The following is a 24,610-nucleotide window of genomic DNA, read 5'->3' on the forward strand; positions in this document are numbered from 1 at the left end:
AGTCCCGCCTTCGGCTCTGTTCTAGCTGCATCCTCTGCAAGAACACTCTTCCTGTGCATGGTCTTCAGGGCTCTCTCCCTCACCTTCCTCAAGTCTTTGCTCAAATCTCTCCTCAGTGGAAATTATTTAGATCCCTTATTGAACATTACAACGTGCCCCCACACTCTCTCCATCTCTGACACAGCTGATGTTCCTTTTTCCGAAATCACCTTACTCTTAAACCACCTCGAGTCACGATATACTCCACTTAGAACTAGCAAGACCTGGAAAGACTTCCTCTTTCTAGGAAGCAAACAACCTGTAAATTCCAAATGAGTCATTTAGCTTCTGTATCCCTGCACATGGAAACTATGTATCCGTTATAGGATCCAGCAATGATTTGTTTCCCTGCTTGTGTGGAAGAGAGGTGAAAAAAGACAGCTGGAGGTGCAGAATAGGAAGGAGGATGGAGAAAGAACGCTATTTCAGTGAGCAAAACAGAGACACCATATACCACAAAATGTTTGTAACCTCAACCACATCCTGAGGGACCAGAAAACCCACAAACTGCAACATCCACAAAGCCTACAAATTGCAACATGAATTAAAGATAAAAAAGGGGGTGCGAAACACCTAGCTATTTTCAAAATAAAAACAGCTGTGGATAAAGAGTTATCCAGGGAATTCAATAGTGACCCAGGAGTCCATATGGATGCTTGTTTTCCCTGCAATGTTTTCTGACAACAAGAAACAAACTATCTCTCTACAGATAATATTGAGTTGCTTTGTTTTGTTTTCTGGAGAAAGGATGTCTCTCAAAAGATCAAAATATAAAACCATGAAATCATGAGATGTGAGAAAATGTTTAGGTTTGGGATTTTGGTCTTTTGAAGGACAGGAATTTTTTCTTCTTTGATTTGATTTATATATATTTTTTTAAAAAGAAAATGCACTCATAAGAATAACAGCCATGTGACCAGTTCCTTTTAGTGCTTTGTGTTTTCATGTTCAACAACCTAATATCAAGACTTAAACCAAAAAATTAACTATAAGGAAAACACTGTCTTACCAATGGAGTTTATATATCAAAATGCATCTTAGGTAATGCAAACCAATCATCTTAAGTAAACTACAGTTTCAGTGTAGTTTCAAACGAAGATAGTATCAAGCTCTGAAAATCAAATTCCTTACTCATGAGAAAGCACCAAAATTAAAATGGACAAAATAATAAGCTTGCTCATAAAGATGTACCAATAATTTCAAAAACATGATAAATGTCTTAGGTAACAGAAAGACATTATTTCCTTTACATAGTTAATGTTTTAAGAAAAAAAATGCTTCATTTGGAAACCATTCACCTACCTTATTCTAATTTTAAATCTGATTTTTCAAATTTATAAATATCAAAATAAAATGTATACTTTCTTAAAATTCCTTTTAAAGGCATCTAAAGGGAAAAAACAAAACAACCTACAATAAATTCTATGCAAATGTTTTCCTGTAATGGTCTCCAGTGTCATTGTTTGTACTTTATTGTAGTAAGCAACAACATTGAAGGTCCATAAATTATTTCTGGATAGAGTTATTTTTAAAAGGTAACTTTATGCAAACTGTGACTTACACATTCTGTGGCTGTGACTATCAGTGAGCTCGAGATGACAGACTTTCCTCCATTAAAGCTTACTGAAACATCAAGAGTTCTGAAAGAAAATGAAGAAACAATAATTAACAATAAATTAAAAACTGGAGTTTTGTGAGAGATTTTTCTTTCCTTAAATAATCCAAAACTAGCCAGAAAGTCTACTTTAAAAGTCAAAGCGATTGATCAGTTATCTTAGCTTTTTTCTTAGTTCCAGTCCTTACTCAGTAGCCAGAGGCAAATTCCTTAACTGACCTAATTGTTCCTAAAAGAAGCATTAATGTAAATAGAAACATGAAGAAATTCCTGTTGTTGTCATTGTTTTAGTTTAAAATAATACATTTTTAGAAAAAAATTTAATTAAAAAAATTCTTTAATCCAGATAAATGCTGAGATTGTTTCAGGTTCACAAAAACCTAAAAAAGGGAAAAGTCCTTCCATCCCGTTTAGCTTTTCTTGTCTCTAGACATTACCATTATCACAGATCATTGTATAAGAATATAAAAATGGAACTAACAAACCATCCAAAGATAAAATATAGAGAAAGTGATCATGAAAGACAGAGATTAAATGGCGGGGGGGGGGGGGGGGAAGAAAGCGATTTACACATTTGTAGGCATTTTTTGTAAATGCCCAGGATTTTAGAATATCCTGACAAAGGTAGAAAAAAGAGAAAGTACTTTTTGTCCATTGCTAAGAAATATTGTAATCAAAATACAGCTCTCATTTTGAAAATTTCAAATTATAGTACAATTAAAAACAATTAAAATTTCATTAATTCAGATTCTAGTAATTCATTACTTGGGATCAGTTGATAATTTTTTTTCATAGCTCTAAGAAAGGGAAAAAAATGATAAGGAGATTTTAAAGTATTAAGGAAACAGCTCTTTTCCAAAGAGTTTATGAAGTATATTACCATATAATAATCAGTATACCAACAAAACAAAGCTATCCATTCATTAAAGTGAAAGTAGTAGGCAACATTTTGTTAATCTAACTTCTATACAACACCAAGCTCCAATGCTCACAAAATACTCTAAATTCCAAGAATTAAAAGCCAGAAAATTTGCCTTAATTATTCTGAATTAAGAGAATTTTGTTAAATTTAGATTTCTTCTCTAAGCCTTGAGTTGTGTGCCAAATATTATTAGCTATGGAGAGTTAGGATAAAACAGAAGCAATCTCAAGCCACTGGTAAGATTTTCAATAATGATGCCAGGGAGAGGAGATGAGAAATGTTACTCAGTCCCTGCCATGTGCCAGATGATATCCTGGGCATTTTATGCACATTATTTCATTTTATTCTTACAAGAACTCTTAAAGTAAGTAGTTTCACAGTTTTACAGCTGGGGTATATAAGGCCCCAAAATGTTAATTACCTTGCCCAAAGTGGTAAAGCTAGGATTCTAACAAATTTTGAATTCTTTCCATCATACCACAGAGGCTTGAAGAAATGGAAATTCTTAATGTTGTTTTCTTCCCTGAATGTGATATTTAGCTTGGATTCTTACAGGGCTAGAGCCCCCGGAAAGATAGGATTAGCAAACTTCAAGCTAAACTCTTCTTCAAAATTCAGGGTTACTCCTATTAAAAATATTCCTTGTAAAATATTCCCTTCAAAACATATTGTTAAAAAAAAAAAGCATTTAGCTAAATCTAGAAAAGAACAAGAACTTGGGGGTGTTTATACTAACTTAACTGAACTTCTGAACTATTCCAACACAGAATGCCAAGTGGCTTTTTTAAGAAAGAAAATTTAAACCTACTTGCTTATTCTGCAGAACTGAGTGCCTTGTTTTGTTTTGTTTTTTTGAAGACTAAGCATAGTTGAATCCAAAAATAACGTTTCCTGGCTCTTAATTCCTCTACTTTAAATCATGTACCAGAAAGCATATGACACAGAAAGCATGGTTTTGGTTTGGGGGGGAAGATTATTTGATTCATAATGATGTATGGTTGTCGCAGGTAATCTTACTGATTCAACTTTTTTTCTTTTTTTGAACTGATTCAACTCTAAAGGGATCACTAGACACTGACCAAAGTTGTTTATAATTTGGAACGTAGAACTCACCAGAAGTGAACCAGTTCTCTAATTAATGAAGGAAACATTCAAAACATTTAATGCTTCTCTAAATGGAATAAGAACAGAAGATGTATTTTATGATAAAGTTCACTCTTTTCTATAGTTTCCCATAGCATGCCGATGAGCTCTTGCAGGCAACCAAACCAACTGCACGTTATTCTTAAAATCTCAGTCTAGTATAACGTAGCTGGTTTCTAATCAAACTGAGTTGGTCTCCACAGACGTGGAAAGCCACAGGATGATTCTTTTGACACATGGATTCAGTTGAAACAATATAATATTCATCTTCCTCAGAGCAGTAGTAGCACAATCAAACCATTACCAGCAACAACAGTACTAACAATGACAGCGTTTATCAACTCCTTGCTATGAGGTAAACACATTAACTCATCTTCTCACAACAACCCACTTTAACTCTCACAACAACCCACTGAGTGAGGCTGTAGCATTATCCCCATTTTCCAAATGAGGGACCTGAAGCTTAAAAAGGTAATTTACCCAAATACTGGACTTCTCTGACTCTGTACTCAAAGTGCTTTCACTTCTACTGTATACCACCTTAATCCTCAATAAATGCTTCAGGGTCTTACATCTAAATTTCGCTCACTGGCAATAGCTTTGTGTTGCTTCTCCAGTGTCACTCCTCCAGTGTTTTACTATGTTCACATATTTCTCATGGTTAACTATAATGGCATTTCTCATGGTTAACTGTAAGTATAGAAGATATTTATTTATGAATATATATGTATATTTTTATATGTTTATATATTTGTTGGGAAATTTTTCAGAAGTGTTGCAAACATGAAAAACACACTTTAAAAGTTATTTCTGCTTTTAAATTTTGTTGTTTCTTTAGAAAAATTTTTTGAAATTATCAGTATGATATTGGCACTGTTATGAGCTGATACCTCTGTCCAAAGCTCTGCTATTCCATTGCTGGCACACACATTGATAAAACCACCTCACTCTCGAACCCAAACTCAATACCTTGACCTTTCTTTGACCCAAGACTCCAATGTATGTATATTGTGTTTTGTCATATTTTATGTAAATTCCGCTAGTATCTATGGATTTCTCATTCTATATATATTTCTCATTGCTATATAACTTCTATTGCTGGTTAGTATATTTAGGACAGTAGAACACATATTCTCAGTTACAGAAAATTTATTAGGGCAAAAATGTATTAAAGCCACATTGTTTTTACATAATACCATACATAAATGAGAAGTCAGTAAAGAATTTATCTTTATTTGTCCAAAGAATAAAATAAAATTGAAAAGCGGGATAGATTCAGCCCATATGTTGGGGAATCAGGAGTTCTAGGTTTGAACCCTAGTTACTACACTCTCAATCTTGCATTCTTCAATCTGCAGAATAGGGATAATTATATCTGTTTCAGAGTTGCTTTGGGGAGAAGAGCTTGATAAAATAATTTACATAAAATGTCCAACACAATGCCTGGAACACAGCAGGTACTCTATAAATTACTGTAACTGACTATTTGTCTAAAAACTTATTCAGCGATCAAGGTACTTTTATATAAACATGTTAGATCCAAGTTAAAAAAACAACACAGATAATATAGAAGAATGTATTGCGGCAAGGTAATAATTGCTTAATTCTTTTTTGTTTAATTTAAAGAATTTCTCTTCTATTTACTTCCATATAAAAATAGAGGCTAAATTGTTCCAAAAATGCCTAATATAATATATAATGTCATACAAGTTCGTGTAAAGAAATTTTTCAAAGCTATTTCCTTCCTCTTACAAAATGTTATCTTGATAAAACCCAACACTGCAACTATGTGTGCTTGAACCTAACACTTAAAACTATGCTCCAAATTGGTTTATCAGGTTCGCCAGTAAGTTCAATCACTCACTCAATCAGTCTATTACTTCAATATTTATAAATTGCCTACAATAGGCTAAGTTAGGCTGTGCTTGGTAATAGGGCTGCAATAACAAATAAAATACAGCATTACAATGTAATTGAAAGGAAGCTGGGACTTCTCTGGGGGCACAGCAGTTACGAATCTGCCTGCCAAGGCAGGGGACATGGGTTCGAGCCCTGGTCTGGGAAGATCCCACATACCGCGGAGCAACCAAGCCTGTGCACCACAACTACTGAGCCTGTGCTCTAGAGCCCGTGTGCCACAACTACTGAGCCCTCGTGCTGCAACCAGTGAAGCACTGGTGCCTAGAGCCCGTGCTCCGCAACAAGATAAGCAACTGAATGAGAAGCCTGCACACCGCAAGGAAGAGTAGCCCCACTCGCTGCAACTACAGAAAGCCCATGTACAGAAACAAAGACCCAATGCAGCCAAAAATAAATAAATAAACAAATAAATAAATTTATTTTTTAAAAAAAGAAAAGAAAGGAAGCCACATAAACAATGACAATAGAATGTGATCTTAATTAAAATAGGTATAAGCACAAAGGAACTAGAGGACCATGTGGGAGATACAACTGACTCAGCCTTGCATGGGGGCATGAACAAAGGTTTCCTGAAGGAAGTCACCACTATGATGAATCCTAAAGGATGACCAAGAATTCATTAGGAAGAGAGGTTAGAAAGGGATCCAAGAAGATGGAGCACTATTTGACAAGCTGGAAGATAAGAAAGGCACAGAACTGTCAAGGAACTAAAAGCATTCAATATGGCAGCAACACAGAATGTGAGAGTGAGAATATATGGTTTGAGGCTGAAAAGGAGAGCAGGAGAAGGATGATGAAGAAACCAGGATACCATACTTACATTTTTGGAATTAGTCTTATGAGTTTTTAAGCCAAGTAGAAATATGGTCAGAATTGTGTTTTATGCATATCACTCCTGTGCATCATAGAGCATGGGTTGGAAGAGTAAATTTCTACAGTAGAAGACCAGTTAAGAATGTCATAGTGTATTTCACTGTTGGTAGGAATGTAAATCGGTGCACCTACTATGAGGAACAGCATGGAGGTTCCTTAAAAAATTAAGACTGGAACTACCACATGATCCAATTATTCTGCTTCTGGATATTTACCTGAAGAATACAAAAACACTAATTCAAAGAGATATATGCACCCTGATGTTCACTGCAGCATTATTTATAATCGCCAAGATATGGAAGCAACCTAAGTGCCCACTGATGGAAGAATGGCTAAAGAAGATGTGGTATGCATGTACAATGGAATACTACTCAACCATAAAAAATATGGAATCTTGCTATTTGTGACAACATGGATGAACCTTGAGGGTGCTAATTGAAATAAGTCAGATGGAGAAAGACAAATATGTATGATTTCATTTATATGTGGACTATAAAAACAAAGTAACATAACAAAACAAAACCAAGGACATAAATACAGAGAACAGATTGATGGCTACCAGAGGGGAAGAGTGGGAGGGCAGAATGGGCCAAGGGGGTCAACTGTATGCTGACGGGTGGAAACTAGACTTTTGGTGGTGAGCATGTTATAGTGTATACAGAAGTCAAACTTAATAGTGTACACATGAAGCTTATATAATGTTATAAACCAATGTTACGCAATTAAAACAATTTTTTAAAGAATTTCTCAGTGAATTTCAAATACGGCCCAAAGTAGAATTGAACCAACTAGTGTCAATGAGAGTAGTCTGAAAATGAAAATTGAGAGAGATTAAGCAATTAGATTAAAAAAAGACTTGGACATTTATAGGATGCAGGAAGTGAGGAAGAAGGAGTAGTTAAAGATGGCTTCAGAGTTTCTGTCTTGCACAGGAAGGTGGGTAATCTTGCACAGGAAACATGAAAAGAACAGGTTTAAACAGAAGAACATGAATTTAATTTGGGAAGCTCAGGTTTAATTTGCCTAGGGGAACTCGAAGTGACATCTGAATAGTGGACATTTGGTTGGATTAAAGCTAAGGGAAAGATCCTGTCTGGAGATCTGGAACTCATCAGCAAGAAAAGGAACGCTTAGAGAAGGCTGAGTTTATGGGTCAGGAATCCAGCTGTGGTGAAAATCGACAAGGAACTGGAAGAAGAGGAGCCCAAGGTAACATCAGAGAAGAAACTGTCCCAGAGGTAGGACTATGAAGTCGTGAAAGACAAGGGAAGACCTTCTTATGAGACAGGATTGGCCCACAGTGCAGATAATTCTGGCCTAGAACTGAGGACTCTTTCAAATTCCTTTTCTATAAGTTGGTTCTACATTGTTTAGAATTGCTTACAAATATGTTTACCTGCTCTTTGCTCCACCCTCAGAATATTTAAGTAGAAGGATGAAAGAAACCTAAACAACTTAACAAAAACACTGCTTGAAGTGTATTTTAACGTCAATGGGTCCTCAATTATTAGTGATAAAAATAAATTCGAGTGTACTAAATTCATTCCACATGAGAAATTATTACATAGTATTGTGTTATATAATTAAGTAAACAAAATTCAAAGTCCTAATGGTCACAGTGCTTTAATTTAATGTTTAAAGATGCATAACAATGCCAAAACAGGAGAGCAGCTCATTGCCATGTTAGAGCTACTATGATCTGAGAAATTTCGTACTCCATGAAATATGGTTGACATTTCAATCCATAGCAACCTATTTGCAAAGTATTCATTTGCTGACATTATGCATAGCCAATAAAAGATTACCATCTTATGATCCATTTAAAAAGACGAAAAAATTAAATAAAATTGGGAAAGACATTTGCTGGAAGTAATAAATAATTTACTTCCAATCTGCACATACTGAAAATTAAGCTGGCAACTACTCAAAAGGTTATTAAAATTATGGTGACTTAAGATATTTTGAAATCAAGTGCTGCTATTTAATACTCTGCAGAGTTTTTTAAAAGTTAGCTTTATGCATAATAAATTATGAGGTGAAAATAAGGTTTCATATTTGTGAATAAAGATTCCACTTCTAGTTATGAACATATATGTAAATTAATGTTTTGTTTAAGAATATTTTCTTCAAAGGGGTAAAAGGATAAAATTATTGAACAAAATAATTTCTTTTTGAGATACTCAATATATGTATATAACTAAAACAAACACTGCAGTCAGAAAGATTGCTAGATTTCAAAGGGGAAAAAAAGCTATACAGAGTTGTACTGGACATCACACCTAAACTTTTATTGTAAATGTCTTCAGTATTATACTGAAAATAACCTCATTTTAACTGCATTGTGTATTCTTTTTAAATACTAAAACAATACTTTGAAATGATCACAATTTTTAGTGGCTTTCATCCAAATGTCTTAGTAATAGTAGAAACTTTAATAATATAAAATTTAGAAGCAGATATAAAAGAATTTAAATACATATTTAAGGAAGATCTTCCATATCATCACATAGCTGTCCCTTCTTGAAAACTTTTAGTTACCAAAACACTCACTAAATGATTCTAATTTTTACAAAAATCTTTCTTATATTGAGCTGAAGTGTGCCTCCTTTTACCTTCCACTCTTTCTTTCTCTTGTTCTTGGAGCAATAAAGAATAAGTCAAATCTATCTCTCACATGACAGACCTGACATTTGAAGAGAGCTGATGTGTCATACCTGTGTCACGTGTCCTTTTCAGCATTTTAACTGCATCCTATTTAACACTTTCAAACTTGGCAAGATTTTGTTGGCCACCCCTAGATGTACTCAGATTAACTATTGTTCCTCTTAAAAGACAACTTCCACAACTTAAAAGACAATTTCCAGAACTTAAAAGACAATTTCCAGAACCGAATTTCCAATTTTTAATTTAGGATGGAGATGCAATGCAGATTAGGTGAACTTATCACACTTACAGGCATAATCAGAAAGCAATACGCTGTGTGAATGAAAAGATAAATGTTCCACCACTGGGGGAGGGGTGTAGAGAAATATAAAAACTGAGAGGAACCTCAGTCTTAACCAATCTCACCAACATTCGAATATTTGTATTCAAAATAAAGGTATAACTAATGTCCTGGTATCCATAATTTAAAAAATAAATAAATCAAGTCTCAGTCTTCATAAGTCTCCTTCCTCAAAAGGAACAGAAGAAAGAATAAGGTTATGGTTGCATCACCTGCTACTAAGATAATGGAATTAGGGATTGTATAGATATACAGATGGATGACATTTGGTCACCACATGGCCTAGTGCTCCTAGAATGGGTGGCTGGGTTCCCCTGCAGACATTCACCCAACGTCAAGGGGCTATCAAGGCTGTAGCTTGGTGTCCCTGGCAGTCCAATGTCTTGGCAACTGGAAGGAGACCCAGCGATGGATACATTCGCATCTAGAGTGTCTGCTATGGGGCCTCAGTGCAGTGGATGCTTCCAAGTGTGCTCTGTCCTCTGGTCCCCACTACAAGGAGCACATCTCAGGCCATGGTTTTGCCCAGAATCAGCTTGTTATTTAGAAGTACCCAACCATGGCCACGGTGGCTAAGCTCAAAGGTCACACAGTTCAGGTCCTCAGTCCAACCATGAACCCAGATGGGGGCCCTTCAGCTATGGCACTGCTTTGACTTGGACCCAGAACAAGGGAGGAAGCAGGAGACCAGTGCAGCCAAAGCAGCCTCATCCACCAATTCATCACCTCAGTTCTTTTGTTTTTTAAAGAATTTTTCTAACAAAAAATTTTTGTCATGTCTCCCTATCAAAAAAAAACACGAATAATGTAAATTCACCTAACCATACATATATAGGTGAATAAATATACATACATACATATATATATATATTTAACTGTTCATGTGAGAAACTGTGCTAAAGGCAGAATCTGTTAAACCAAGAAAGAGAGATGGAATTAATTTTATTCCAGGCAAAATGAATTACACTGAAAATTAACAACTTTGAGGAAACAAAGATGCTATTACCAAGTCAGGCTCTAACCCCAAGTCTGCCACACATGCATCTCAGTGATCCTGCAGTATCAGATGCTTAAAATTTCCACATACACTGATATCCCACCACTTTTTACTCAAAACACTCTGTCAACTGTCTTTCCACACTGCCTTTTAAGAGAACTAATACTATCAGTTTCATCTGATTTAGATATTTATTTCATATTTGCCAGAAGATTCTGGCCAATGTTTTTGAAAGCACATGTAACTATACCATATGCCTCCTTAAATCATCTCCATCAAACAAGCTGTAGGATAAGGCTCTGGTTCATTCTGTTCTGTTTTTCTTTCTTCACAACGTGTTTATGTATATTTACCCAATTTACTCTGTTCTTCTTGCCAAATTACAGGTTTGAGATCTCAACTATTGCAGAGCAGCTGTGCTATTGTTGATGTCTCACTAAACAAGGGTCAGAGAATAAGCCTATTTTGCAAGAATGGGTGACACCTGCACATTACACGAGGAGTACACTGCCCTCGAAAGGGTGGGATCTGTAGAACTTCACAGTCCTTCCTACTCAAACTTAAGACATTTTGGTACAAAGCAACCACTGGCAGAAATCAACTCCCAATCTACAGATTTTTCTAGGTAAGACAATTTATTTAGCCATGTGACATTTTTTAATTAAACTGTATCCAATGGAAAAAAAATAGAAAAGAACAATCTCAGTGCTGCCACCTTTACATCCTTTCTGTTTAAAGACTATGTTCATTTTAGTCTAAAATTCTATACCAGATAAAGAAATTTAATACATAGAGATATCTCTCAAAGAAAGGACTCCAAAGACCCATTCTAGCAATGCTAAGCACTGATATACCTGGAAAAGATTTGCCCAGATAGCTTTAACTTTTGTTTACTCCATGACATCAATTTCCAAATGCAAACTTATGTCCTAGCTACTCTGCTACATTCTTAGTTCCCATCTCCAAGTAAATATCCATGTTAAGCTTCTTTCAAACCAAAATTCATGAGCCCTGAATATTTAAAGGAATAATCCTCAAAGAAAATGTAATTCAGGAAGTAACATAAAGATGAGAAAAGAACTGATAGAGCACACTAATGAGATGAGGCACATGTCTGTGGCTCCAGCTCTGAGACTGTGCATCTGGCTTTGAGGCTGTCTGTCTAGGGTTACTTCACCAGCATGTTGTTAATTATTTAAGTGAGAGAACAGGGGGAACCATCACCACATCTGTCACCCTCACACAGGAAAAACCTTCATTCATTGTTGGGCCAGATGTGTTTATTTGAAACATAGACTAACTAGCTACTTAATGGGTTTGAATCCTTGGCCAAAAGCTAATTAGACAAACATATTAAGCATCAGTCACCTTACAAGGCTAAACTGTTTCAGTTGTGTTGATTTTAATCCAATTTCATAAGAGAGCTCATCACCCACAAAAGTATCCGAAGGAAATTCAAGGCAAAAGAAAGGTCCAAATTACTTGCAAGTACTTAGTAGAACAAATAATGATGTAGCCAAATGTCCAATACATTAACAAATAAAATCTTCTCAGTTCTCGCTTCAGTGGTATCATGTACTTGATACCAAAAAAAAAAAAAAAAAAGCAAAAGTAATTATTTTAGACAGACCTCCTTCCAAAACATTCTCAGTTTGCTTGCAGGTGAAATATTAATGTCAAAAGCCAAACAAACAATGGTTTCTCGTGCCTGATATTTATTATGTCTTACATGATTTTTTAAAATCACATCTGCTGAGTATTTAGCCTTTCTACAAATCACTAAAGAATCCAGCAGTCTCTATGGCAGTCTCTTCAAAAGGAGACTGTGCCCCAAGGCAAATTCTAGAGAAAGCAAATTAGGTGTCAGATAGAACAGGTATATTACATTTTGTAACTACTGTGGAGAAGAAAGTAAGCTGTCTTCCTTATGTAGTCACTACTATGAAAAGGCCAAGATAGTTTTCTGCTCTCTGAAATGGTATGATCCCCAAAACAGAATTCTGATCATCTTTCTCCTGCCTGATACACCCAGTAATCAAATGCACTCTTTTAGCTCTTTATATAAATAGTACATCAAAACGTTTGAGAAAAATGTCTTCATTCTTTCATGTAACAGTTAGTGAATCTACTATCTATCTGTCAAGCATTGTGTAGGTACTACAGATACAGTAAGAAACAAAATAAACCAAATCCATCCCAGCAGGAAGGAGACACAATAACAAACAAATAAATGCTTTGGAGAAAAAGTAAACCATGAAAACAGAATAGAGACTGTTAAACTCAAGGGAGGGGGAAGACTGTATGATTAAACAGGGTGACTGGTAAGGGCTTACTGAGAAGGTGATATTTTGAACAAAACTTGAAGAAGTTGAGAGGATGAGACAAGAGGGAAGGAGCATTTCAAGCAGAGAGAACAGCAAGTGGAAAAGGTGCTGGAGTGAGAGTAAGCTCACGTGGTTAAAGAACAACAAGGAGGCCAGTGTGACCATAACAGAAGGGGCAAAATGAAGATGAAGTCAGAGATGCATTGAGGCCCAGATCCTGGAGAACCTTGTAGAACCCTGTAGTGATTAGCCTTTCACTCAGTGTAAAATGAGGAACTCATTATCAAGAATTTTAAGTGGAGGGGTGACATAAACTGATCTGTTTTAACAGGATTACTTTTGCTAAGGACAGAAGCAGAAAAACTGGTTGACAGGCTAATAACCTAAGCAAGAAATGGGAGTAGCTTGGTCTAGGATGATATCAATGGAGGTGGTGGAGAAGGACTGGATTCTGAACATGTTTTGAAATCAGGGCTGAGATTTGTTGATGGGCTGCATAAAAGAGATCAACAATGAGTCAAAGGTTTTTTAACTGAACAACAAAAAAGATGGAGCTGCCAATGACTAAGATAGAGAAGACAGCTCTGAAAGCAGATTGGGGAGAACAATTAGGAGAATCAATATGGACTTACAGATTCAATAAAATAAGACCAAACCTTAAGTCAATAGATTTATCGTTGCTAACACAAGACATTATTACTCAGAAGCCATTGTGTCCCACTGTGCCTTTGGGGTAAAGATGGCTCCACACAAAATGGACTGGCCTTAAATTCCAAGGCCAATCTAATTTGGCCATAAGCATGTTATCAATAAGACCAGATTATTATATGACACAGAAAATGAATACTTTTTTATAGAAAGAAAAGAGATTCTGATAGTCTTGCTTTTGTAAGTTATACTATGCAGCTCTTTTCAATCAATTTCAAATAGAAAGCTGATACTGCTCCAATTTACTTGGATGACCAAAAGTGATGTCCAAAAGATATCCTGAATATTTAAGCATACACAAAAGTTAAGTGCTCAAGTTAACTTCAAACTACTAAAATGATTTTCTTAGGTTCCACAAAGGAAAATATAATCTTCATTCTCTGAACACTAATCCAGACTTTGGATTGAGGCCTTCTATATTTTAGTTTCCTCTGCTCCAGGTTCAAGATCAGTATACAGTGATTCTTGAAAACTGTATCCTATCCATTATCCTAAACATATTGCATCCACTACTGTTGAACAAGAGAACATTTGAACTATTTGCTATCATTTCCTGCATAATAGAGAGGGCAGGGGGAAATAATCACAAATGGAAATATTAAGTTGCTGGTGAAATTATCTGTATATAGGTGATTAAAACAAAAGCCCTTCTTCCAAACTAAATATCCCTTATTTTATCCAGCTATCATGGTTTATTGCCACACCAAAGAACATAAGAATATAGACCTTAACAGAACTGAGACACAAATTATTGCACAAATATTTCCTAGGCTAAGTTGTGCTTTATTGAGCCATAATAAGGCTCTTAATCTTAACATTTAAACACTATAGTAGTTAGTCAAAATCCCAGTTTGAAACTCGTGTGTGTGTGTGTGTGTGTGTGTGTGGTGTGTGTGTGTGAATTCAATACTCTAAAATTCAAAATAATGGCTATGGCTTTATTATTTAAAGGCTCTAACAATAGTTCTCAAACCTATCCAGATATTTATAGAGCCTTTTAATCAATATTTAGGAAACAAAAGACATTTTACCATTTTCTGCCTACTAAGAATATGTATAAAGTATTAACAAAGCGATTTGCCTAGAGTTTACCCTTTCATGTTCAGTCTGTATATCAAAAAAAGATAAAATAAAACAACTAGTGTGTATTTTGTTTCCATTTCCTTATAATTTGTAGCTGAAGTGTTTTTAAATGTTTTTAATGAAGTACTTACTCTCCAACTTTGTTCAGGATAGGTGCAGGACAAAGCATAGAGTTACGTTCCACACTTACTGGCATTACACCTAGAAAATAAGATGTTATTGAATCAATAAAGGGTTTTATGTATCTCACAGTTTCATTAATAATATGAAGAGACGCAGCAATCAGAGCTCAAGGGTTGGACATTAGACATATTAACATGAAAAAACAAAAAGATACTCATCTAAAGAAAGAGGAAGGAACACAGAATGAAAAATAGAAAGAGATTATATGCCTCATTGATATACAGTACTGGTAAATCATAAATTATGATTTTTTGATATAGATTAAGTTCACATACAGTTTGTAGGTACTATAAAATCATCACATTTTCTCCCTCAATGTTGCCAATATGTTAGATTTTCAAGGAAAAATGTTATATATTTTAAAAGCAGAATTTAAAAATAATGGAGAAAAGAAGACAAATATCCAAAGGATAATACATTTATTTCAAGAGTTTAATAAAATAATTGGATCTATAATATATAAACACATTTTATAGAATGTTTAAATTGCCTTGCAATTTTAATAGCATATAAGAAAAATGACCTGACTATAAATATTCAGATAAGTTACATATTCAGATGGATAAGCTGAGAATGCAAATGATGAAAATACAATCTGACTCAATATACTTGAGATTCACTTTAATAAATTTAATCCTATGTAGCTAAGTATAAAATGTGTTTATGTTATAATCGACTCAATGAAAAGTAGTTAGGTAAAGCTAATGCCTAGATACAGATGACTACTGAATAAAAATGGTAAAATTAGTTTGTCCTCTTCGGTTGTAGAACCTACTAGGAAGAGAGTTTGTTACAAATATTATTGTCTTTCCTCACCAAAATGATGATCTTAATAGGAAAGAGAGGAAGTACTGATGGCATTTACCATGCTGAGATCCTCATCACTTTAATTCAACAAACATATGGAAAAGTGACTGTATATGAAGGCAAAGCTGTGCTAATTGGAGGGTTTAGAACTGTCAGATAAACAACAAAATTGTAGATGAACCTCTCAAAATACAATTCCACCAGAGTTCACAGAGGTGCAGCATCTGCTTTACAGTATAAAATTTTAGAAAACAATATAGTCATCAATGAGGAGAAAATGTCTTAATAGAGACCCAAAACACTCAGCATACTAAGATCTATTTAAAGAACAGAAGTTTTTCTCAGAATGAAGATAAAAATGTTACACTCATCTTCTGCTTTTTTGAAAGCCAAGTTAGGGAAAATAAAACACAATTCCCTAAATATGATAATTATCAACAAACCCTGTGCCAGGTGGGCACTGGAGATCTATCTATAAGGCAAAAAGCCTGTCTTCAGGAAACTGGTTGACAAATTATTGGGAAATTAGATAAAGATAACAAGTGACAATAAAATAAGGCCATAAGTAGTAGAGTAGTCCAAGATAGCTTTTCAGGCAAAAGTGACAAGAAACAAATCTGGAGAAAGGTAGTTAAATCAGACAGTTGATATAGTCCATACAGAGTGCAGTCAGGAAAACTGGGTTCAACTCTCAGCTCTGCCCATTACTACTTGTGTCACCACAGGCAAGTTATTTGACTCTTTCAGCCACAAGGCCATCATTTGTATAATGAGGCTACTTAGGATAGGGACCAGCATTTATTAAGCTATGAACAAATGTCACTATTATTAAATAACTATTAAGTAATTATTATTACTACTTGTATCATCATTGGACTTCCTTTCTTTCCTCTCTGATTAAAAAAATATAGCACAGTTGGCTGCAGTTGGAGAAAAGAGGAAAACACTTGATGCCGATATACTATGCAGATATTAAAGCAATATTGAAATTATAGAGACCTACTCTTTGTGTATGTTTCATTAAAAGTGTAAGTACAGAGAACACTGCCATTCCGACTGCCCAAGTTGAATCCTCTTCCATTCAAAACTATTTGAAATTCCTCTGGAAGTAAAAGGAAAAACAAAAAATTTAGTCTACTTTACAAAAAGACACAACAAAGAACATAACTTGAAACAAAAGTATCAAGGTACAAAGAATGAATTTTTTAGTACTATTCAGCCAATTAATAACAATGAAGACATGGTCCTACTTGCTTTCTTAGACCCTCCAGGGGTCCAAGATACCCTTCACTGTCATGTAGAGATGCATTATTTTATTTTTTGAACAAAGCGTTTTCCAGTAGTGACCAAGATTTTAGAATTGAAACTTAACAGTCATCCCAGACAAATACCATACAAACTTGCCCAAATTCTATGCTAAAGAAAATATCCACAGGAAAGAAAACTCTTTTCCTCTTGTCTTAGGTACTGAGGTATGAGAATGTAGAGAAGTTAATGCTTCATATCATCTGGTTCTTAGAACAGTTGTGTATCACATTTTCTTTAATCTATGACCCCCCATACATAGCTCTTCTTTAACAGCTTCTTCACATCTCTAATCCCAGTTTTATTTTGTCTTGCATACAAACTTATAACTCATCAAAGGTCATGTATTTTGGACTAATGATAATTTATGGCCAATGGTAAAAGAAGTTGATTTAACTTGTATCCTATATAAGAAGAGCAGTCACAAAATGTTAGAGTGAAATAATATGCTAGAAGAAAATTTTAGTTGCCTATCAATGTTAGGCTTCTCAGCACAGTGGCTTCTCTTGTTGTGGAGCACAGGCTTTAGGCGCATGGGCTTCAGTAGTTGCAGCACGCAGGCTTCAGTAGCTGTGGCTTGTGGGCTCTAGAGTGCAGGCTCAGGAGTTGTGGCGCACGGACCTCCTGTGTCCCCTGCAGTGGCAGGCGGGTTCTTTTAACCACTGCGCCACCAGGGAAGTCTGCCAATCAATGTCTTGATTAGCAACTAAATGTTTGCTGCTTAGCTGCAAGGAGTTATGTCAACTATCTTAATAATGATTAACTTTCAATCCTCTCAGAGACCTTCTACGTAAAATAATCTAACACGTATAGAGTAATTAACTGTAGAAGAAAATATGCCATGCCACTCTCCATTCAGTGTGTTATGAAAGGAATTTTCTTGTAAGTTAAAATAAAGTGCAAGTGAAACTTTAAATGAGTCAGGCAGACAAGAGTCTAAAAGGACATTTACTAATAGCAAGTACTAAACATGTCTCTGTCTCAGTTTCCCCATCTGCGAACCCAGGATTATAAAACTGTCGAATAGTGTTGTTATGAGGATTAGGTAAAATTATAAATGCAAAGAACGCCATCCTGCTCTGGAATGTGCAATTGCAATAGTGCAATAGTGCAATTCCTCTTAAACATCTCAATAATCATTAATGGGGGAATCTAAAAGATGCAGAACTTCATCTCATGTTCAGCAGTTGGGAGGCTCTGCAGTAAATTGCACAGCACATTTCCTCCCCCACCAGAGCCAATATTATTCCTTTCAAAAGAAAAGTCTGGTTAAAATGAACTCCAGGTAAGACCTGAAGTAGATATAGTACAGGCCAGAGAGACTCGTACTCTCTTTGGGCTGGATGGCTTGAAAGTGCTAAAACCGGAGTCTGTTCCAGCTGATGAAGCCACCTGCTTCTTTCCTGCCATCCACCCATAAATCCCTTCTTTATGGGCCCTGAGCTGGCAGATGCTGTATTTTGGCCAGGTCATCAAGGCACGGAGCTCAGCGTCTACAGATACCTGACTGCTTGTATAATCAGATGAAACAGAAAATTTCCTACTTTATTTTATTTGTCATAGGAAAGGTCTCAAACATGAACTAAATATACAGAAGATTTCAAAAGCCTGTCACACAATATGTTCATTATTTAAAATAACACTCCAATCTTAAAAATTTGAATTTAAAATAGAAATATTTCAAGGAATTATTTAAAAATTCTTACAGAAAAAGATGCCAAAAAATTAATTTTGCTATTCTCTTTCCAACATGTTTCAAATCATATATTTTAACTAGGAAAAAAAGTACAGTTTCTTACAAGGTATTTTTAAATTCTAACCACTTACCCCCCACACAGACACTTGAAGGCCGTAATTCCAGGATTTCAGTGCATGACTGAGCTAGTATCTAAAAAGGAAAAAAAGAAGATCAAGGTATAGCACTAAATTATAACATGTAAAGTGAATTATATGATTACTAATAATCTGTGGTCCTCCCTTTAACTTCAATAGATGGCAGAGAAAATTTATTAACCATCACATACACACCTACCAAGCTCTTAGGAAATTTCTGCGTCATCTTTTAGTATATATTCTAAGATTGTATTCTGTAGGAATCCTTATTTGATTAGAATAAATACAGATAAACACAGATAAAGTGGGTTGCTGCCTCAGAGTCTGGGCGCCTTGGATGTGAAAAGATAACTAAAATTTCCTGATAGCCATAAAATCAATGCTGACTTTCCCATCAGGCAAAAACAAGATAGCAAAATCAGACCTCCTATTTAATTATGTTAATTTAATGTCTTCTATTAAAAGGGTCAACATAATATCAATAAATAAACACTTCTTTATTTGACTCTGGCACTTCTATTCAATTTCTCTGCCTCAATTCCCACGGACGTTAATCCTCCTTACATGCATCAAACACTACACTTGCAGAACACAGGCCCCTTGTATGAGCCAAAGATTATTCTCAAAAATACAGACTCTCTACTCCAGCGTTCCCAGAGCACAGGAACAGAATGGCTGTTCTTAGCTTGTTCTGAGAAACAGAAACCACCATACAAGGCACAAGGCTACAAGAGCTAAACAACAATGATGAAATAAGCTGCTTCTAATGGACTCAACAATCCTGTCTTTATTTTTAGAGCTGCTCTGCACTACATTAGCAAAGGCAGACAAGTTCCAGATGATCTTTGAACAACATTCCTTTCTTGACAGATGTTAAAGACAGATGATGTACAGTAGTTTCTAGCCTCTCCTGCTCATAACTAAAACAGGAAGGAAGGACTGTAGCAGGATATAGAAATGCTTTCTGTGATTTCTCTAATAACAGTGGAAATATAAATTTTCAGACTCTAAAAATCAGCTGGATTAAATCATGAAATTTTTGTTGCCGAATATGCCTCTCTGGAAGAGGGAACATTTGTACTTTTTAAGGTCTTTCCCAGTGAATCCACTCTTCACTTAGTGATTGAGGCTTTAGTAACTAGGAAACAAATAGAGTAAAATATTATATCTGAGAAACTCCAAGTGAGGTCTGTTTCAACTCATAAATGACCAAAGAGATTCCACAGTCACTCAAAGACTGCCAGGGCCCAAACACCTCTTGGTCTGCTATTTTATCTCTGACAATCAACACTCTCTCCTTTGAAGACTGAGTCCCTTTGTTCATTTAAGAATTGAGGACCATTTTCAAAGGTTAATGTGCCCTCTTGGAAGGGAAGTATCTCAAATCACTAACATCTTTAAATATCTTGACATAATTCAGATTAACAAGACTCTGCAGAGGACAGAATACAAATATTCTGCCAAAGGAATGTGAAGCTAAGAAGGTTCCGAGTAACAAAACTGGGCCATTATTGCTTTAGTTTTGACCAATTGAGATAAAAGTGAGAACTGAGCTACGAAAATGGAAGGGCAAAGGAAAATATTATAGAGCCCCCAAATCTATTTTATCTGGTGTCGATTCTTAAAAGAATTTATTTTAAAATAAATTCTGTTAAGGAGACTGACTGGTCTTACAGCTTACAATCTTTTTTACTAGTTATTTTAGGCACACCTCCATCAGCATTACAGAAATATCTTTTGAACATCAAGAAAATTATGAGAGAGGCTTAAAGATGGAGTCTATCAAAAATAGAAATCATTTTTTTAAAAATCCTTAGAATAAGGTAAATCAAGAAATTATCAAGAGACTTTCCAAAAGCCATGTCAAAGACTATACAACCCAGAATGACTTGTGTGAATTTCTGAAATTATGTTGGTTTTCTCTCTCCTAAAAATATTGGTCAAAATTAAATCAGATCTCAAAATATCAAGAAAAATGTTTGTGTTGACTTTCTCTTCTGATTTGATGTATTCCATCAAAACATTTCTAAAATGATAATTCCAATAGCAAGATCAAATGATCAATTCTTATGGAGCTCTCCTTAAGACTGGAAAATAAACACCTTCAAGGACCACTGATGGTCTACTCCTCTGAAGCCAGACCCTGTTTATCCCTGTAAAGTATTTTGATTTTCAAGAACAGGTTCAAGATAATTTAGAAATTTATGTTCTATTCAAGTCTGAGTTAAAGAAGTTAAATTACATTAAGCAGAGATTTTAGAATAACTAAAGGTTGATTACATCTTGCAGTAATTTGTATAATGTACATTTATACATAAAATACTCTTCCATTAGTTTAATATTTGTGCTTAATTATTTTAACAAAATGAGTTCTACAGAAATAATATTATTGAATGAAAAAGTGACTCAGATAACACATTCGTCAAAAGACATGAGTCATTAAATTGGCATCACCATCTGACAAACTCCAGATGAATCCCCCTAAGAACATTACCTACCTTTCTCTAAAATCTATTTTGTTTTTTTATTTCTTAGCATCTTATATTATTTGAGTGTTGAATTACCTCCTCTGTTAGAAGACGAACTCTTTGAGCATAGAAATGGGATCATACTATACTGTGAGCCTTCCAGGACTGGCACATTGTGTTGTACACACAGTACAACCAAAAAAATGCTTAGAGAATACAGACTGAATGCACAAATTAATGAGGATATTAAAAATATCTATTTAGTAAGCAAATCAACAATTATAAAAAGACCAAGATAAAGCAGAATAAAGTTAATTTATGTGAAGAAGCATCAAGACTTTCAATATATTGTAAAGGCTGTAAATCCAGAGACCCATAATTTGAAACTAAATTCACCAAAGTCATCTTCACATGAAAAATAAAGAGCAAGAGAATGTGGTGGGGAAAGAAACGAGAGAAGAGAGTATATGCGTTTTGGAAAATAAAATTTGTTCTAAATTTAGTTTTTCCATCTAGAGTTTACCACGTTGCTATATTAAGAAAAGAACAACTAGAAGTTGCTGTGATTCAATATTTGTATGCAAATAGTTTACATTAAATTTTTAAACAATCACTTCCATAAATACAAAACACTTCAAAATCTATTCTCACCAAGTAATTGCACAAGTTCAAATGTTCAAGATATCAAAATGGACCTATTACATTAAAATTGTCATCACTAAATGACAACTGACAGAAGGGGCAACTATTTTAAACACCAGTTAATTTTTACCAACTTAAATACTGTTATTGATTGATTGAACATTGGCTCAGGTGTCCCATCTATGCTAATTGATGCATTATCTTTCATGCTCTGCACTTCCATCATTTGTACAACAGAGGATCTTGTAAGGATGTTTCTTCAAATATGTGTTGCCATCTGTCTTCATTAAGTCTCAATAGAAACAGAAAATAGTTTCCAATAAAGATCGGCCTTAGTTGACATCAAGAGAGCTAATAGCACCATAGAATGAATTTAAAGACAAGCCAAATGCTATTAATAAAACCAGGGTTCTCTAAGTCATGGACACACTAGATGCAAAATTGCGTCATTTGAGATTTTGGAATCCATTTACATATATATATATTTGTAAATATATATATATTTGTATAAATATATATTATATAAATTGGTAAATAACTTGATGGTCACCGTGAAAAAAGTACACTACTGAAGCATCTGTTCACTTAAAAAATAATATTAGTATTAAGGAATATATACAAATGAAAAAAATATGTACATTATTACCTAATCCCTACTTTTAAATCCTCAAATGTTAATATGGATGACAAAAGTCAAACTTTGTAAATTTAGTACAACTATCGGCAGTCAAAAATTCAAAAGACTTTCTAACAATAATAATAATGACCATTTGTTGGGTGCTGATTATGTTCTAGGAACTGTGCTAAGCACTTTATATAGATTTCTTCAGTTAATCCTTCCAACTCTTAAGAATGCATACTATTTTTATCCCTATTTTACAGATGAGAAAACTGGAACTTGGAGAGATTTTTAAAAATTGTCCTGGAACAATTAGCTTTTTAAATAGCAGAGCCACATGTCCCCAGGTTTGATTGAGTCCAAAGCCCACTCCTCTAACCAGTGCCCTCTGCCACCCTCCAGACTTTGATAAATGGTCTACCCATTACAAAACCTAGCATCCAAATAACTAGTGAAATTCATCTGCTTGTTTTGCCTGGACGCCTTTTATACTATCAGAAACAACCTAAAATCAGGCTTATTTCTTATCTTCAAAATTTTGTCACTAAGCTTTCACTTTTATTCATGGGGTTTTTATAGGTTTGTTTTAAAATTCTCAACACCACAGACTATGAATAAATTCAAATTGTACATCTCCTATGAATTAGAAATATATAGAATACCCAACTGGTTAGGGGCCCCTCTCTTTTTATTTATTTTTTTCTCTATTGTCTTATTTTATTCTGCTTTCTTTCTCAAATTTGGTTTTGTACAGATAAAACACTTGTACTTTTTACTTCTTGGCATCATCTAGAAGCTAAAAGACAAGCCAGCCCGTGCGCCACAACTATCGAGCCTGCACTTCAGAGCCCATGAGCCACAATTATTGAGTCCATGTGCTGCAAATACTGAAGCCCACGTGCCTAAAGCCCGTGCTCTGCAACAAGAGAAGCCACAGCAATGAGGAGCCCGCGCACCACAACAAAGAGTATCCCCTGCTCTCTGCAACTAGAGAAAGCCCATGTGAAGCAACAAAGACCCAACACAGCCAATAAATTAATTGAAAAAAAAAAAAAAGACAAACCAGGCTATACTAGAACAACAAACTACCAGAGGTCCTAATACTGCCATAGGAACACAACAAGCACTTGCAAACTAAAATCAAACTGTGCTTAGAAAAATTAATTTGTTATTCAATCTTAAAACAGATTTTTTTTTCCCATAAAAGTAATGATGTTGGGCTTCCTAGGTGGAGCAGCGCTTAAGAATCCGCCTGCCAATGCAGGGCACATGGGTTCGATCCCTGCTCCAGGAAGATCCCACATGCCGTGGAGCAACTAAGCCCGTGCACCACAACTATTGAGCCTGCGCTTTAGAGCCCGTGGGCCACAACTATTGAGCCCATGTGCTGCAACTACTGAAGCCCCTGTGCCTAGAGTGCGTGCTCCGCAACAAGAGAAGCCACGGCAATGAGGAGGAGCCCACGCACCACAACGAAGAGTAGCCCCCACTCACCACAACTAAAGAAAGCCCGCGCACAGCAAAAAACAAAAACAAAAAAACCCAACACAGCAAATAAAATAAATAAATAAATAAATAAATTTATAAAAAAAAAAGTAATGATATCAATGGTATTTAGGGGGACTTTCCTAGGGGTGCAGTGGTTAGTAATCCACCTGCCAATGCAGGGGACACAGGTTTAAGCCCTGGTCCAGGAAGATTGCACATGCCATGCAGCAACTAAGCCCTCAAGCCACAACTACTGAGCCCTCATGCCACAACTACTGAAGCCTGGGTGCCTAGAGCCTGTGCTCTGCAACAAGAGAAGCCACCACAAGGAGAAGCCCCTGCGTACCACAAGGAAGAGTAGCCCCCCACTTGTTGCAACTAGAGAAAGCCCGCGTGCAACAACAGAGACCCAATACAGCCAATAAATAACAAAATAAAAAACTAAATTTATTTTTAAAAATGGTATTTAGGTTTTGGCTTTTTTGTTTTTGTTTTTTTTAATACATCTTTATTGGAGTATAACTGCTTTACAATGTTATGTTAGTTTCTGTTGTATAACAAAGTGAATCAGCTGTATTTATAACACATATCCCCATATCCACTCCCTCTTGAGACTCCCTCCCATCCTCCCCATTCC

General features: G+C 35.3%; 1 protein-coding gene across 3 annotated transcripts in view; it reads right to left on the reverse strand.

Annotated features, from left to right (window-relative positions):
- The window catches only part of ANTXR2 (ANTXR cell adhesion molecule 2), a 143,546-nt gene that overhangs the window by 86,758 nt on the left and 32,178 nt on the right, over window positions 1-24,610 (reverse strand). For all 3 annotated transcript variants that reach the window (XM_057729060.1, XM_057729061.1, XM_057729059.1), the window contains exons 8-11: window positions 18,751-18,811; window positions 16,622-16,720; window positions 14,760-14,829; window positions 1,601-1,679 (exon numbers count right to left, since the gene is read on the reverse strand). In XM_057729060.1, the coding sequence (XP_057585043.1) occupies window positions 1,601-1,679; window positions 14,760-14,829; window positions 16,622-16,720; window positions 18,751-18,811 (309 nt within the window). The remainder of the gene's footprint in view (window positions 1-1,600; window positions 1,680-14,759; window positions 14,830-16,621; window positions 16,721-18,750; window positions 18,812-24,610) is intronic.

The sequence above is a fragment of the Hippopotamus amphibius genome, chromosome 3 (assembly GCF_030028045.1).
Source record: "Hippopotamus amphibius kiboko isolate mHipAmp2 chromosome 3, mHipAmp2.hap2, whole genome shotgun sequence".
In the NCBI taxonomy this organism is placed as follows: Eukaryota; Metazoa; Chordata; class Mammalia; order Artiodactyla; family Hippopotamidae; genus Hippopotamus; species Hippopotamus amphibius.